The 15895-nt window shown below is 39.4% G+C and overlaps 1 protein-coding gene and 1 long non-coding RNA gene across 3 annotated transcripts; one reads left to right on the forward strand and one right to left on the reverse strand.

Annotated features, from left to right (window-relative positions):
* Positions 1–1283: 1283 nt before the first annotated feature.
* Positions 1284–9497, reverse strand: LOC119895975 (vacuolar protein sorting-associated protein VTA1 homolog). 2 transcript variants are annotated; one of them, XM_038709419.1, is made up of 8 exons: positions 9345–9497; positions 8327–8357; positions 6092–6272; positions 5890–5992; positions 4853–5460; positions 4454–4653; positions 2244–2403; positions 1284–1670 (listed from the first exon to the last, which is right to left on the reverse strand). In XM_038709419.1, exons 3-8 carry the CDS (start codon positions 6270–6272, stop codon positions 1501–1503), a joined length of 1422 nt encoding a protein of 473 aa, XP_038565347.1. In that variant the 5' UTR covers positions 8327–8357; positions 9345–9497; the 3' UTR covers positions 1284–1500. The 2 variants fall into 2 exon arrangements, with proteins under 2 accessions (XP_038565347.1, XP_038565346.1); XM_038709418.1 differs by lacking the exons at positions 8327–8357; positions 9345–9497 and having other exon boundaries at positions 6092–6308.
* A 2965-nt stretch (positions 9498–12462) lies between these two features.
* LOC119895846 lies at positions 12463–15684 on the forward strand. Its single transcript, XR_005443113.1, has 3 exons — positions 12463–12543; positions 14143–14299; positions 15436–15684. It is a non-coding gene; the product is annotated as an uncharacterized LOC119895846 (long non-coding RNA).
* Positions 15685–15895: the final 211 nt, after the last annotated feature.

Consider the following 15895-nt stretch of genomic DNA (forward strand, 5'->3'; position numbering starts at 1 on the left):
GTTAAAATGTTGACATCCTCTATGGAAGTTAATGTGCAAAAACTAATAATCCTTAGTTAATATTCTATATATTAGGCTATACCCTAGCCTAGTTCCTAGCTACTTAACAGATTTAGATAATAAAATATTAAACAACTAATAAATCATAATTAGTAGGCTATAATTTAACCAACCAGTAGCCCAGTGTTGTTAAAAGTGTCCTCACCTTTACCAGATGCAAAATTAAAGTGATGCTTATAGGCGAATGCCTTATACTCCAGTAATGTAATAAGCATATGATATTCTGAGGACCATTTGGATGCTAATACTTTCTTAAGAGTTTGAATGCAGGGCCTTTTAACATAGTATTTTTACACGGTTAGTGCTACTTTTACCTACCCTATCGAATACTTCTTCCAACACATTGTTTGTAGTGGGGAAAAACTGTGTGCCTCAACTATAATGTAGCAGAAAAGTAAACTGCATATTTTCTGCATCAGTTAACTCTACCCCTCCTCTGTCTCTCGCCATATGATCAACCCTCTCCCTCCCCAGCAAGCAACAGCCGTCATTTCACCGTCTAGGTTTACTATCCCACATAGCAAAACTGGTCTGGCCCAGTGACGGGCCACACAACACACTTAGACTCGGCCCAGATACATCAATGAATTACGGTCCACAAGTGGTCCATATCTGGTAGCTAGAACACGGGCCACATATGGCCCATGATATAGCCATATCTCAGCCCACTGTATGACTATAGCTGGCCCTATTTTGGACCATACCTGATTTTTGCACTGTTTCCACATGTCAGCCTCAACTAAACCTTCACCATGCCACTTTAATTTTATACAGTTGCCGTATTTGGCCCAGATTACAAAAAAAAAAAAAAGCCTCAATACAGACGTTTTATGAAAAATATTTATTGATTTTTCCACATCAAGCCATTTTCAAAACTGTAAATTTTATTTGCCAGACAATCTCTTCCTCTCTTTTTTCCAGTCCCCTCCTCCACTTATCTCCTCTCACCTCAACCCCCCCACGTCAGCAGTGCATTTGTAAAAATGTACAGACAAATAGGAAATTCTTGTACAAAACACTTGTACATAAAAGATTTTTGAACATAGTTTGGCGTGAGGATCTCTCCGGCACAGAAATTATGGTATTTATTTCCCACAACATCCAGACCAGGTTAAGTGTTTTAGCCCAGTCCAGGTTAGCAAACACGGATCCAGCCTCCTGCTGTTCCAGCTGAAATTCAGTTAGATTTTGCACTTGTAAAACACACACAACTTTTAACATCCATGCTATGTTTCAGTCCATGAACCCGTTGTACTCTGCACACAACTTTCGTCCAGGATAACAAACACAGTCCTGGCCTCCCGCTGTTCCAGCTGAAATTCAGTTCGGTTTTGCACTTGTAAACTTGTGAAACACTTGACAAAAAACAACTTCTGAACATCCATGCTATGTTTCAGTACATGAACCCGTTGTACTCTGCACACATGTCTATGCCATGTTTCAGTTCATTAAATTGTTTACTGCTGTCCTGCTCTCTTCACGCTCTTTTCTCCTCATCCTCTCCCTCCTGCCACCATCCCTATCCGGAGCCAGATGAAGCCATCTTTTGATGGTGGAATCTATTTCTTGGTCCGTGGCCCCAGATGTCAGACGGTTACGCCTCACAGCAGCTAAAAAAAAAAAAAAACACACACAATTAACTTGTGACTACAGGATTTTAAAGGACAGAGTACAATATGAACCAGTAATGGCTGCCTATGGCTTTCTACTTAAACTGATCTGCAAAATTATGGTCTCTGCATGTAGATATCACACCAGAATGTCTGTCAAAAGGGCGTTGGTTCAGTTTAAGGGAATTTTTCTTTTAAAGCAACCAGCCATTCTCAATTTCCCCTGCCCGAATCAATTATCTCTAAATAAGTCCTATTGTATCTATTCCAATAAAAGATAAATCACGGTATTTCCTCTCCTCTGCTCATCACCTCACCCGTCTTCTCTTCCTCTACTGTCCTCTAATGACCCTTCTCCTGTCCACCCCTACCCTCATCTCTCTTCCTGTCTTCTCCTTTCAGCTCCTTCACTTTTCTCACCTGCTTCCTTTCCTCTACTTTCCTTCACATTTCCTCATCTTGTCCATCCCTGCTTTCCTTCCTTCCTTCTTAAGACCCTGAACTATCAAGTTATATAACTGTTAATGGTTCTTAAACATATACATGCCAATGTTGGTATGAAGGCCAACTTACCAATCACAACATCTCTTATCTGTAGGCGCTGAAAGCCAATCTTTCCATTTATTCCTCTCATGTTGATATTCTTCGCCAAGGAGTTTGTAATCATTGCGTGCATAATCCTCCAAACACACTCACGAATGTCAGTCCCCCCTTTGAGAGCCAGCGTGTTCACCTGAAATCATATTTCTTAATTAGTTTTTTCCCCCCAGCAATGGTTTCATATTTACGTATTTTAAGGAATGGATAGAATGTATAGCATAAGTAAGTGGTGTTCCTGTAGCTAGCTGCTTAGTTTTGATGGATTTACTTATCATGGCAACCTTTAAGTTTCAGGCAACAAGGAAGAATGTTGTTTCAACATAAAAAAAGTACAGTTTTGCAACAAACACTTGTAGCATACATTTATGATTATGGCAGTTGCCGGAAAAAAAAAATTTAAGGCTGGTTTTGTCCTTTAAAGTTAGTTTTAAAATATATAAACCCACATGAAAAACATGTTACACTGTGCTTAAGCAGGGTACCCCCAAGATTGTCCGAATTAAATTTAAGACTTTTAAAGACCTTTGTAATACCACTTAGAATGAAATTTAATGCCAATTTAACAGCCATACTGGCAAAAGTATGAAGGATATAATGGAAAATCAGTATGGATTTTACCAGGTACTTAAATTTTAATATACATTTGTGCACACTCCACGATCACACTAAACTTTAAGATTAGTTCAGTAGTTGATAGATTATTTTTAATGAATAAGAGACAGCAGCAAAGGTTGTTGCCTGTTTAAGACCTGGTGGCCTAATTGTTAAAGAAACAGTAATATTATTCAGGAAACTCAGATCAAACAGCTGATCAGTCTCTGTTGATAAACTTTAGGGAAAAGTTTGACATTTCAACTCTGGCGGGCGCGAGACGAGCCGCGACAGTTTCACGGGATTCGTGCCAGCTACACAGAAGCCGTTGCCATGGTTACCTCGTGGAGTGCTTGTTTGCCTGAGTGCAGAGCGACCACGCGGATCAAAGCCGTCTGAAAAGGCCTTACAAACCTTGTCGCAACCATTCACAAAAAATTTATTTAAAACTTGCCAAAACATAAGGACTTAAAAAGCTACCATTCATACAGCAAAGTGTAGGCTATATAGTCTAGGTGATTGATCAATCGACAACAAAGTCAAAGTAAACATTAGATAGCCTATAACAAGCAATAATCAAAACATACCCAATTTATCCGATCTTACTGTCAACTTAGTGTTGTTCAGAAATAATACAGCTACTTACTAGTTACTTAGCATATACTCCTTAAAAAAGTAATATTAGCTACTCTCTTTTACTGGGTGATTAACGCCACTCTCACCGCATGAGTCCAAGCATCACTGGCAGCGGCCGGAGTTTCTTTCTGAGTTTCACGTTGCTGTGTTGCTTTAGCTGATGCTTCAATTAGCTTAAGTATAAATGCAGAATTGTTCGCGGTCAAAAACTTTTTGCTGGTCGCACAAGGTTTACAACGGACGGCAATGTTCTTTGCATCTTAGACTGTCACACAATAATTGCAATAAAGTTATTTACAGCGGTCGAAAATACCTCTCTCTGCCTGTTCTCCACTTTTCCTTTAGCTTCTTGGCTAACAGCTGACTTGAAATGCAGAAGGGCCGGTGCCACTGAGCTGCAGCGCGGTCGCACATTCACGACAGGGATGGTGCGTTCAGTAGCGCAGTGTTATTTGGATTAGTAACTGTAATAATATAACTGTTTTGGAAGTAGTAATCCCTTACATTACTCTTTACCCGGAAAAGTAATATTGCAGTATTACTGCCCAACACGTTACGTACTACTGATGCGCGAGAGCGACTGTGGTACACACTGTACAGGAAGAAAACTTTACACATGTCAGCCTGTAGATGTCCTCAAATCCTTTCCATTTCACTCAGTGAGCTCCTGTTTAAATTGTTTTTATTACAGATCTGCATGATTCATGCGGGTCATATTTTCAGGTCGGAAAATCAGGAATTCCGGATTAATCCAGAAAAATCACATCCCTGATATTTAAATAGTATTTCCTTTTTTGTTTTTGTATATAGTGTTTTGATCATAAAAAATTAAATGCTTTTTATTACTTTTAAATCCCTGCGGGTACCTGGTCAGGTTTTCATGAGAGAATTTAAGGAAAATAAAAGCTAGCCAGCTAAGTAGGAAATATGTCACTGTATTTGATATGCCAACATACCAACTGTTTCTGGAGGTCAGGAATACTCTGCAGTTGTTCCTCCAGGTTCTGAAGAGAACTGACGTCTTTGACGGGCAACAAATTTCGATCCAGGCCTATCTCTGCCTCATCAGTCGCTTTCATACCCTGTAGGGTCTTAAAGATGATGCGCAGTTGGTCCATCATCATTTCCTGTTTTGTTAATATACTACGCAGAAGGGCTAAGAAGAAAACAAGCAAGAAAGATAGATTAGAAACAGTATAAAACTAGTTAAGCCACCGAACTGATAGTCTTATCTGACCTCTGTTAGTCATCTGTGTATACTTAATGTTGGAAGTCTTATTTTCCTCATTATCTGAAGAAACCATTTAGCCAAATAAAGAATTCATACAATGTAACAAACATCATTGAATACTCACAAGTTTGCAGACTGGATGTCTGCTCCCTGGTCTGGTGTGCCTCGGGGTGCCTTGATGGGAGTATAGATCGTTCGGTGTGCCTCGGCGACCGGCGGCTCTCGGTGCTGGCGTGCCTCGGCGTCCGGCGGCTCTCGGTGCTGGCGTGCCTCGGCGTCCGGCGGCTCTCGGTGCTGGCGTGCCTCGGCGTCCGGCGGCTCTCGGTGCTGGCGTGCCTCGGCGTCCGGCGGCTCTCGGTGCTGGCGTGCCTCGGCGTCCGGTTCTCAGTGTTGGTGTGACAGCTTGAAGGAAACTTGGAAGTACAGGAGTGCTGACTTGGGCTTGGCTCAGGACTGCTGTTGCCACTTGGTGGGAAGTCAGGACTGCTGTTGCCACTTGGTGGGAAGTCAGGACTGCTGTTGCCACTTGGCGGGAAGTCAGGACTGCTGTTGCCACTTGGCGGGAAGTCAGGACTGCTGTTGCCACTTGGCTGGAGGTTCTGGCCTTGCTTCCCTGGCTTTAATGTAGGAGTTTTGTACTGCCTAGGGATCTTTGGAGCATTGGGCAATGTGACTTTCAGGGTGCTTTCCATCTCGTCATCGTCTTCCCCAGGGAAAAGAATATTCTTGCGTCTAAAAACACATTTAATAATTTTAAGAAACAGTATGTGTGCGCGAGTGCATGCATATTGACTACCAGCTATATACAGCGTGCTAGTCTCGAAAATCCAGCTGCTTATAACATTAACTTAGCTCTCCTTATTAGCTAGGCTCCTTACATGCTTGCTAATAATAATAATAATTTGTGCAGCTGTGTTCCATGAGGGAGAGAGGGAGAGAGAGAGATACAGGTGAGTGAGAGAGAGAGAGGGACGAGTGAGAGAAAGTGCTGCATTAATGCGCTACGGCGCTCTGCAATCAAATACGATTTTAAATAGGCTTAGTAAAAAATAATCTAAAATCAATGTGTGGCAGTCAGCGTTGATATTGTGGCTGGCCGCCACAAATAAATGAACGTACGGGAAACACTGCTGCAGATTTATAAAAAAACAAAAAACATACATTCTTTTTCTTTTAAATTTAATTGGCAAGTCCCCTCCGTCACTTCCAAGGTCAGTGTGATCGACAGCCTGAGGTAGTTTAAGCCTTGCTTCATTGTAGTCATCTAGAAAAACAAAATACAGGGAAAAAAAGTAAATTTAAGTGATATTATGATCTATCATTAGATCAATTTAAAAGGTAGAGGTGATAACACTTAACTTACGTGATGTGAAGATAATTCTGGCCTTATGGGGCATCCATCCATCTCCAGGACATTCTTGAGATTTTACAGCTTTTGCCACATCAATTTTATTTGGAGGCCACATACACTCTCCATTTTCTATCCAGACTGAAGGCACAACTTCAACCTCATTTGTGTTGTCAAAGACAACAATATGAAACATCTGAAAATAAGCAACCATGACTACATAAATTCCATAGCCAACTAAAATACAAGAGCAACTTCAGGGTTACTAGTTTCAATGCAAGAGTGGAACAACAACAAATCTGTTTCGAAATGGTAATCTTACATACTTCTGTAGCTTCTTTTCAATCATAAAACACTTGATATTGGTGGAGAGGTTGGAAACCACATAAATTTCCAACTCTTTTGAGTCAATTGGATATTTAAAGAAATGTTCCACCTGTTTATATTCATTACCCACAAGGTACACAATTCCTTTATCCTCAACAATGTTTCGGACTAAAACAAACTTGTTATCGACTTTGATACAAGAATCTCTCTCATTGGGCTTCACAACTATATCATCAATAGCCAATACTTTAAATTGACGAACATGTTGTGAGAAGCACTCTGGCACTGGCCCGCCCATATGCTCTTTATCCAGTTTTTGAGTTGCCTCTTTAACATCTGGACTGTAGCTGCCATTTTCCATTTCTGATAATCTGCGTAACACCTGAGTCAAAGGATTGCATGGCCCCCGAACCAATTTTTTAAGTTTTCCTAAGAAATTTTCATAGGGAAATGCTGATATAAGATCTAAATTGCCATGTATTTTGACATCTTCACTGAGATGCAACAGACCATGAATATTGTAAACCCAAAACTCTTCACCATAAAGCTGTCCAAAGTGTTCAAAAAATGAAACCAGCAGAGTGTGAGCAAGGTCGTTCATCTCCATACAATATTTTGGACTTGCCAAAATATACACACCTACTGACAAAAGCATGAAGTTGTCATAGATCTGAGGTTTTAAAACACCCCTCAGCACAACCGGAGCAGTGTATAACAAGAATTGGCGGAATTCTGTGGCTTTCCACCTACATCGTTCAGCCAGTGCCCGTGGCCTTCGAGCAAACTCACTGGGAATGTAATTTTTCAGAGCAAGAAGTCTATCCGTAACCATGGAAGCTAGACTAGATGAAATGCGACAGCGCAAAGGACCAGTGGTGCTGATCCACAAATCTAAGAGACGCCTCATTACACCCAGACAAACCAGGTGCATATAATCGTATGGGAAACAAGCCACCATGTCAATGCCAACATCTGCAAGAGGTGAGTGATGGATGTGATGTTCCTCATCTACTGCTTGCCTAAAACTGTCATCCGTTCTGCGCCTTGCATTGACCTCAGGAAATGTCATTCGATTAGATTTGCGGACACCCGTTTGGTGACACTTGTCACACCCATGGTATCCAGTGTGTGACTTCACACCTCTTATGAAGGCTCGGGCTGGGGTATCGCACACAACAGAAACAACATTCACAAAGAAGGTTTTCTGCTTGAACAGAAACCCACTTTTCAACATTTTCAACTCTTGAACCAGATTATGAAGATACTCCACAAGCGGTCCGATCAACATTGGTTTCTTGGTGTATCTTTGCAACATACCAAGAATTGGCCAAAACTGTGTACTAGTACTCTTGCAAAGCGGCAGACCATCAAAATTCAACTGCAGTTTAAAAGCATGTCCGTCTGGCACTGTAGACCACACTTTATCTAGAATTTTCCTGATAGAATTCAGAATTCCACAATAGTGGAACACACCACCAGCTACACTGTTAATGTTGTAGCATGTTTTTGTTTTCAGCAGTGTTCGTCCATCCTTTGGCAGAGAGGGATGGTAGATTTTGAGAATGCTGAGAAGCGCTGACAGAGCTATTAGAGAAATACCAAATTCAACTGCCCAATCTGCCAGAGAGCTCCGCAAATCACCATCACTATGACTGCACTGTTCTCCAAGATCAGGCAGATCCTCAACAGAAGCTACAGTCTCTTCATATACTTCCTTTTCCTCAACATGAAGACACTGATCACTTTCTTCATCACTAAATAGCATCTCAGATTCTTCTGAATCATCAACACAATCACCTAACTCTAAATTGGCATCCACCATCCCTCCCCTATCCAGCTCATTTTCAATCAGTTTACTGACTGTCTTTAATGCCCTTCTTCGTGCATTGCCCCTATCATTGTACATCCACGCCTTTTCCATACCGTGACTTTCCTCAAACTTTTGTCCTTCAACCTGAAACAGACAAAGAAGAATATACCAAATTACAATTTTTTTTATGTTATATATTTATTTAGCTTAAAATGAGAATGAAATATCAATGACAAGAGCTAAGCTATTCTGCAATTAAATATAGATTACATTAGGGTGTTCGATTATTGCAAAAGTCATAATCACAATTAATCTGGTAAATATTGAGATCACAATTATTTAAAACAATTACTGCCTTCGGGAACATCCTGCATTTATTGAACTTTTAAAATTGAATTCTTTTTTCTTTTTTAAATAATAATGCATTAAGCCAAAATCCCAAATAGCCCAAATAAGAAATAGTAATCCAATAACGTTAGTATTAAAAGACAGCAAGCAGTGTTTCCCCAGGTTGAGGATGGGCCATTGATGGGGCTTCATGTCTGTGTGTATTAACGTCAGTCAACCTTACACACGCAGCAGAGCAGGTGACATATGAACTACTCGAGCTGAACTAATTATTTCAAAATTATTTCAAGATTAGTGACACTGCATTGATATAGATAATCTTGTAATACGTAAAATATTTTTTCTGCGTGTTTGAAATTTAAAGGAGAGCTGCACGGCCATGGCGTGATGGTTGCACGCGCATCTCCAAATGCCGCTAAATTCAAAAATCCTGCCGTTACTTTTCAAAACTACATTAAGTTAACGTTAGCTAATCTATATCAAGGCATATCACTTAGCTTGAAAGAATACCATTCTCTAATGTTATCTAAATTTAATTGCAAAATAGGTTAACCAAAAATAGCACTTTTCACAAGCTTACTCGGAAATAACATCTTTTTAATAGCCTATGACGATTAGCTAGCTAGCTAACGTTAGCTTATACCTAGCCTAGCCCCATCCTTACAGTAACATTCAAGCTAGACTCCCGACCTCTCCCGAATGTTAGCTTTGTGAGCTAACAGCAAATGTAATAACTAAAACAGTAACGTTTTCATAAACATGAAATTATTGTTTCTCACTCACCACTTCTTTGCTGGCTTGTAGCCACAGTGCTCTGGGCAACTTGCTATTCCCCAAACTAGTCCGTGACCGTGAGTGCAGTGAGTCAGCACTCTCTCTTTTTTCTTGGTAGTCTCGACCGTTGGCTCGTTCCAGTGACGTCCCTGTCCACGGCCCTGGTGCAGCCTACACTGAGTGGATACGTTGATAAATTCAATTGATTGACATCAGAACGTTAACGCCTACTATTTCCAGGGCCTTGTTTCAGAATTAAAATTCCCATTAGTTTTTCCTTTTCAGAAGATCACCATTTCAAGACGGCTTGAATGGAGCTAAATCCCTACAGGATCATGACATTATTTGAATTAATTCCTAACAAAAAATAAATAAATCTTAAAACGGTTTTTTTACTGGCAAGGTACAAAAATAGTGGAGGAGGTGTCTAGATTTTGTATTTTAAAAAAGAAAAAAAACACTCATCATGGGCCTAATTTTTTAAAATTTGTTTGTTTACAAATACAAGTCATGGAAGTATGCTTTTAAATAATTATTAGCACCTTACTCAAAAATATCTGAAATTAAACTGTGGGACAAGACCGGTCATACATCTGTGGCCCACATTTCTAATTTGACATCTGGGCCAAATACAACGCTCAACAACTGGCCCATATCTTGTTTGCCGCCTTAAAGGCGGTGCCATTGTCTGCCACACCTGGGCCATGTTCGGTTCATATGCCTTATGCCAGTGCCGACTCAGTGCCAGCAGTGCCAGCTTTAAGCCAAATCTGGGCCAAATGTCACTGCTATGTGGGTATAAATCTGATTTAGTCCGGCTATGAGTAACCCACTTCTGGCCACAATAACTTTACATGTGGTTACATGGCGTTTTTGTCAAAATAACTTGCAAGGTGTATGATATTCCATCATGTAAGCAAGGTCTACAGTGATTACAAGTTTTTTTTTGTTTCATTTCTTTCACGTTTTACGCGCAGCCTGTGCGTAAACACGATTTAGCTCGTAAACAGATCGGCTATTTCTAGCCCACTTTTAGTCAAAATGGTCAAAAATGATTAAAAGTGGGGTTTTGCCCTGGTAGCACGAGAGATGGTTGATATCCCATTATTTTTGCTATGTCAATAATTTCTACAAGATATTAAGTGTCATTAAATTGACATGGTCTATCTGTAGCCATGATTTAGCTCTTATTTGGACAGGCAACGTGTAGTCTGCTTTTAGCCCATCCGGCGAAATAGAGGCAATCAGTGGTCTAAAATCAACGGCTTGGCTATAGTCCTGTTTCAGACCAAATTGGTTACATGTAGTTTTCACCCACGCAGCTGTTGAGGTGCGTGATATCATATCATCAAATGCAAGTAAACGTTTGAAACATTTAAACTCTCTTTATTTTCGCTGTAACGTTCCCTGAATTAACTTTCATTTTAATTTAAAACAAAATGCAATTACTATTGTCAACCGCTAGATGGCAGCTGTAGCCCTATTAGACATGACTACTGGCAACGCGAGACTTAAAAGTATAGTATACATCAGTTGCCAGATCTCGCGATAAACATATCCGCCATTTTTAAACGAGGGATACGGTTTTTTGTATTATTATTATTATTATTATTATTATTATTTTATTATTATTGTTATGACACATTAACATACAACACTCTCGTATGGGGAACAAAAATTAGATCATTTGGTACAAATCAAAAACCAGTCTTACAAACACAGGAAATAAATGAAAATAAATGAAGAAACAGAAAGGATAATGGGGGTACCAGTTAGTAAAAAAGGCTATAGAAAACAAAATAAGGTCTCATTTCGGTACAGCAATATGGGGAGATTGTTAGAACAATAATTGCTTGGATATATCTCTATACATCTTTCTTGCAATTATACTAGATTTCGAGGGATACGTTACGACTTCGGCCCAAGAGTAAGCCACAGTTGAAACAGTGAAGCCGACCAAAGCCTGCACGGAATTATTATTTTTTTTTAAATAAGTCAACTTTATTGCAAAAAAGGGATATAAATTACAAGTGACTTACCAAAATATATATAACAATATACAAACATATAACAGCCCAGATAGCAGAGGACTGTGGGGCGGATCCGCCTTCAAGCCGGCACATTCGCCGTACGCTCTCCCCTATCGCACATCGAACGCGCCTGTTTCAAAAATTCTTAACGGTCGCTGACCGTTATTCTCACAAACAGCAGAGCGCTTGCAGTGGGAATCGGCAGCTCTCTCGGAGGACACGGTAAGTAACGTTAAACTGTGCTGTCAAAACCTGATTTTTTTGTACACTTGCCTAGCCGGTAAAATTAATAACTTCACCGGTCATAGATAGTGTTGCTTTGATTGTCGTTTTAATTCAGACAATATCCGATTATGGCAAGCTAAGTTAGCTCTGTTACAGCACCTTAGCATTAATGTTAAGCTAGCTAGCTAACTAAAAGTTAACAAAGCCCAATTTGGATGAGATGTTTCTGTTTGTGAGAGGAGTGATTTTAACATCAGTTAACTGCAGTGGTCAGTAATTTTAAGACATTTTAAGTATAATTCACCCCTCTAGTTACAAGCTAAGATAATCTGATAGCCTAATTTAGATAGCAGCTTCTAGTATAATTTAACCATTAACGTTACTCTTTTGAGTCCGTTTTTAGCTGATATTTGATAATATTTTGTTAAATTAATGCCATTAAAAAGTATGCCGAAAAAGCCAATGTTATTAACTTAGCAGTTTAACCTTACAGTTTGCAATGGAAAGGTGGTTGTACAGACAACTATTGCCTGATGACTATTACTGAAGAAAACTTGAAATGTGATTATTTCTCAGGCAGGTTAAGTTAACAGTTAACCTTAACTTCAGTGTTTTAAATCGGAAATGTCATCCGCGGGATATTTACTCACATTGAAAGATACACTGTGCATCTGCAAGATTTCAGATTATTAAATCAATATTTAGGCAAAAATCCCTAAACACAAAGTAATGTTAGCAGCTTTGATGTCAGTTAATGTTTTTTTTCTCATTTGGCATTTTTCTTTTCTTCAACTTTGGTTAATGTAAAATTGGTCTTAAATTTAATTCCGTGTGGCATCTAACTTGTTTGCTTTATACTGTGCTTTGCTGCAGCATACATTCGAAACGGGTGTCCATCACAAGTCTGATTTGGGGACTGCCTGCTTCTCACCCTTTCCTGCCGCCGGTGTAAAGTAAGTAATACTTGATTTAGCTGACTAAATTGGTATTTTGTCAAATACTGACAATGGTCCACTTTTTTATTGATTTTAATAAATGAACATTTTTTTCTTTGATGTAAGAAAGGAAATAACCACAGAGCTCTAAAATTTAAGCATTTTAAGTGCATGCGTGAGTGAGCATAATTCTTTAGTGTGACAGTGTGAAAAACTGTTTCATGCACTGAGCGACTTTTGAGTTTTGAAAGCCATGATAGCACAGTCAATGTCCTTATGAGCTCTAAACATCTCTGGCTCAGTGTAACGTTACAAAACATTCAGATAGCGCCATCCCCCTTTTAGCCGACCATGTCGCTGTTTTAAATGAGAAAAATCAAGGCAGATCAGTTGTTGCTAACAAACGTTTATTCAATGATTTAAGTTGACCAACTCAGTGGACTGAGTGTTAATGTAGCTCCAACAACTCCAACAGAATGAGGCTTTCTCTATTTTTTCTCTTTCTCTACTATTCTTTGTGGGGTTCATCAATAGTGATAATTGATCAGCATATATTTTATGAAATTTAAGACTCGTTAACATATTATTACACTTCCTAAAAGTAGGTTGCCATTTCTTGAAATTCAGCAAAAACGTGGCGTTAACCACGTTAAAACAATGTGAACAGCAAAGTGTCTGAAAAGGACCTTAATAAGTGAATGCATAATTCGGCAACACTGATGTTGTAGGCTAACTTTACCTGCCGAGATTTGCATCCACCTCTTTTCTCAGTATAAATGAGCGTTAACTCCCGCGAGGTGAATGCAATTCACGGCAGGCAGGCAGAATTCAGCACAACACCTGCTTTGCAAAACATCACTAGACCTTGTAGGAGCAAGTCCTGCTCACGCAGTCTACCAGAGGTAGATTGTGTCTGACATGACGCTGCAGTTTTTATTCCCCTATCTATGAAGTCGGCGAAAGTCAGCCAGTTATCTCAAACGCACCTGTTGACTACCAGTTATAGCGCGCTAACTTCGACAGCTGTTTTCCAAAGTTAAATTAGCTCTCCTTATTAGCTGGGCTCCTTACATGCTTGCTAATAACTGTTTTAAAGATGGGTCTCCGACACTGACAGCGTTGTGTTGGACAGATTTGTGCAGCGTTGTTTGTGATGCCAACCATTCAATTCACAGACGGGTCTGTTGTCCGTGTTTGAGAGAGCGAGGGGGAGAGAGAGAGAGCGACCGAGTGAGAGGATGTGCGGAGCGAATCTGCGCTGCTATCAAAAACGATTTTAAAATGGGTCACCAAATTTACTTGGACGGCTGTTAATCTACCTGGGCCTATGTGTGGGAAACACTGTATTATATATATTTTGTTAGTATTTTATTTTCTACTGAAACTGTGGATCAGCTGATGGTTTTAGTAGAGGATGTCTCATTCTGTTGAAGTTGTTAGACTATATACATACATGAATACATACATATTTCTTTTGGCTAGGTTTAGGCTGATTTAAAAATTGGTTACCAAGGTCTTGTGAATAAAAAAAAAAATCTAATTAACACAGTATTGACACCTGGTTACATGATTTAAAAAAAATTCATATTTTTTGTACTTTTTTAATTTTAATTTCAGATTTTCTTCCTGGAAGCCAGAGGGGCCACAATAGAAAACGTTCCACGTGGTACATCCTTGCCCACATGTTCCATGATGATGTTGGGAAGGGGATAAATTGGAAAGGGATCACTATGCAACACTCTATACCAGATGGCATTGGAGATGTTGCTCCTGTGTAAGTAATTGTAATATATATTTAAAACAATCTGAAGTCACACAGCACTCTTAGGAAGTGTTCAAACTGGCATTAGCACTACTTTAAATAAACACAACCAGGATTAGAAGTCAACGCAGGGGGTTTCAGAAAACATTGCAGGGTCTGTTGGCTAACAAATTGACAACACAACACAGCATCTGGCAAAGCACTGAATTGCCAAGACACACATTACTACTACTAATACACATTTCTGGTAGACTCTGAAACTTGACCGTTAAATTATAATTTTTGTTGTCATGCAAAATAAAATCATTTTTGGCGCATTACTTTCCAGAGTTGTTAAATAGTTTCTCATAATATTATAAACAGTTATACAGTGTTTTGACATCTAACAAGCCTTAAAACGCATTGATCTTTCACTCCAACCAGCCTTCCTGGGTGATATTTCATGGTCTAATCGGCACATGAGGACATGCCTCCACCAAGTGTTTTGAACACTGTTTTCGGTCTGAACACTGTCTTAATCTCCAGAAAATACCTTGTTTGTTTAATGTGTACAAAAGCTGAAGTGCTTTCCTGATGTCTCTGCTGGTTCCAGGTCGTGACCAATATATAGTTAATTACATAACCACTTCTTATAAATTGTTTTTTGTTTAGAATAAACTACTGTGAATAACATATAAAGTGCTGATTAGTGATCTTTAGAAGTACAGTGAAGTGGGTTTTATTACATGTGGACAGAGCCAGACGGTTTCCACCGTCTTACCCCCCGTCTTATGTCCAGGATGTATCACGTTAAGTCAGCTTTGCGCAGCGCTGCATGAAGTCAAACGCACCTAATGCATTTCCACCTGTTTCAATTCTTTACACTGTTTTAACCTTAGCTAGGCTCCTTACATGCTTATAACTTTTTTAATGTGGGTCTCTGTCATTGAACACGTTGTGCTGGACTCATTTGTGCAGCGGTGTTCATGTGAGAGAGGAGTGAGTGAGAGAGACAGAGAGAGGATGTGCCGCGTTACGACTCTCTGCAATAAATAGGCCTAGTAAAAAAAATCAATATGTGGTGGTCAGCGTGTATCATTTTGTAAAAACTGTTGGTTGCAATAGGAGTTCATGAAATTTTGTTTGAAAATCTCCTTGTGTGATTACAGATGCTGTGAGAGAGTCATATCTCCCGTGCTGCCACATGATATCTTAAAGCAGAAAATATGGTGTTTCAACCTGGCAGCAGAGAGAGGAGGAAGCTCAAGGTGTGCCACTATCAGCATCCTTATGGAAGATCAGCCCACTGTTAATTCACCTTAAAAAAGTATTTTGGTATGTGGGGTTTCTACCTGTCTTGAAACATGTTAAAGTTATAATCCTTGAGGTTTTCATTAAATAAAAAATATTTTTGATAATTTTTATGGTTGCATTTCATTTGTCCAGTAATACATGACTGATAGAGGATTTAGTTTAACCATGTAATGATTAGCAGGGTAATATCTGTGAATTATTCTGAACGACACTTCTTTCACCTTGTTTACTATCAAGTATCTGTGAGGAATCATCCAACCCTTTTTCCAGTCAATGTCATTTACAAATCGGTTCCAGTAAACTGTAACATTTGGA

Source organism: Micropterus salmoides, unplaced genomic scaffold (genome assembly GCF_014851395.1).
Source record: "Micropterus salmoides isolate LMB-PRFRI ecotype aquatic unplaced genomic scaffold, ASM1485139v1 Ms_hic_scaffold_9, whole genome shotgun sequence".
Taxonomy (NCBI): domain Eukaryota; kingdom Metazoa; phylum Chordata; class Actinopteri; order Centrarchiformes; family Centrarchidae; genus Micropterus; species Micropterus salmoides.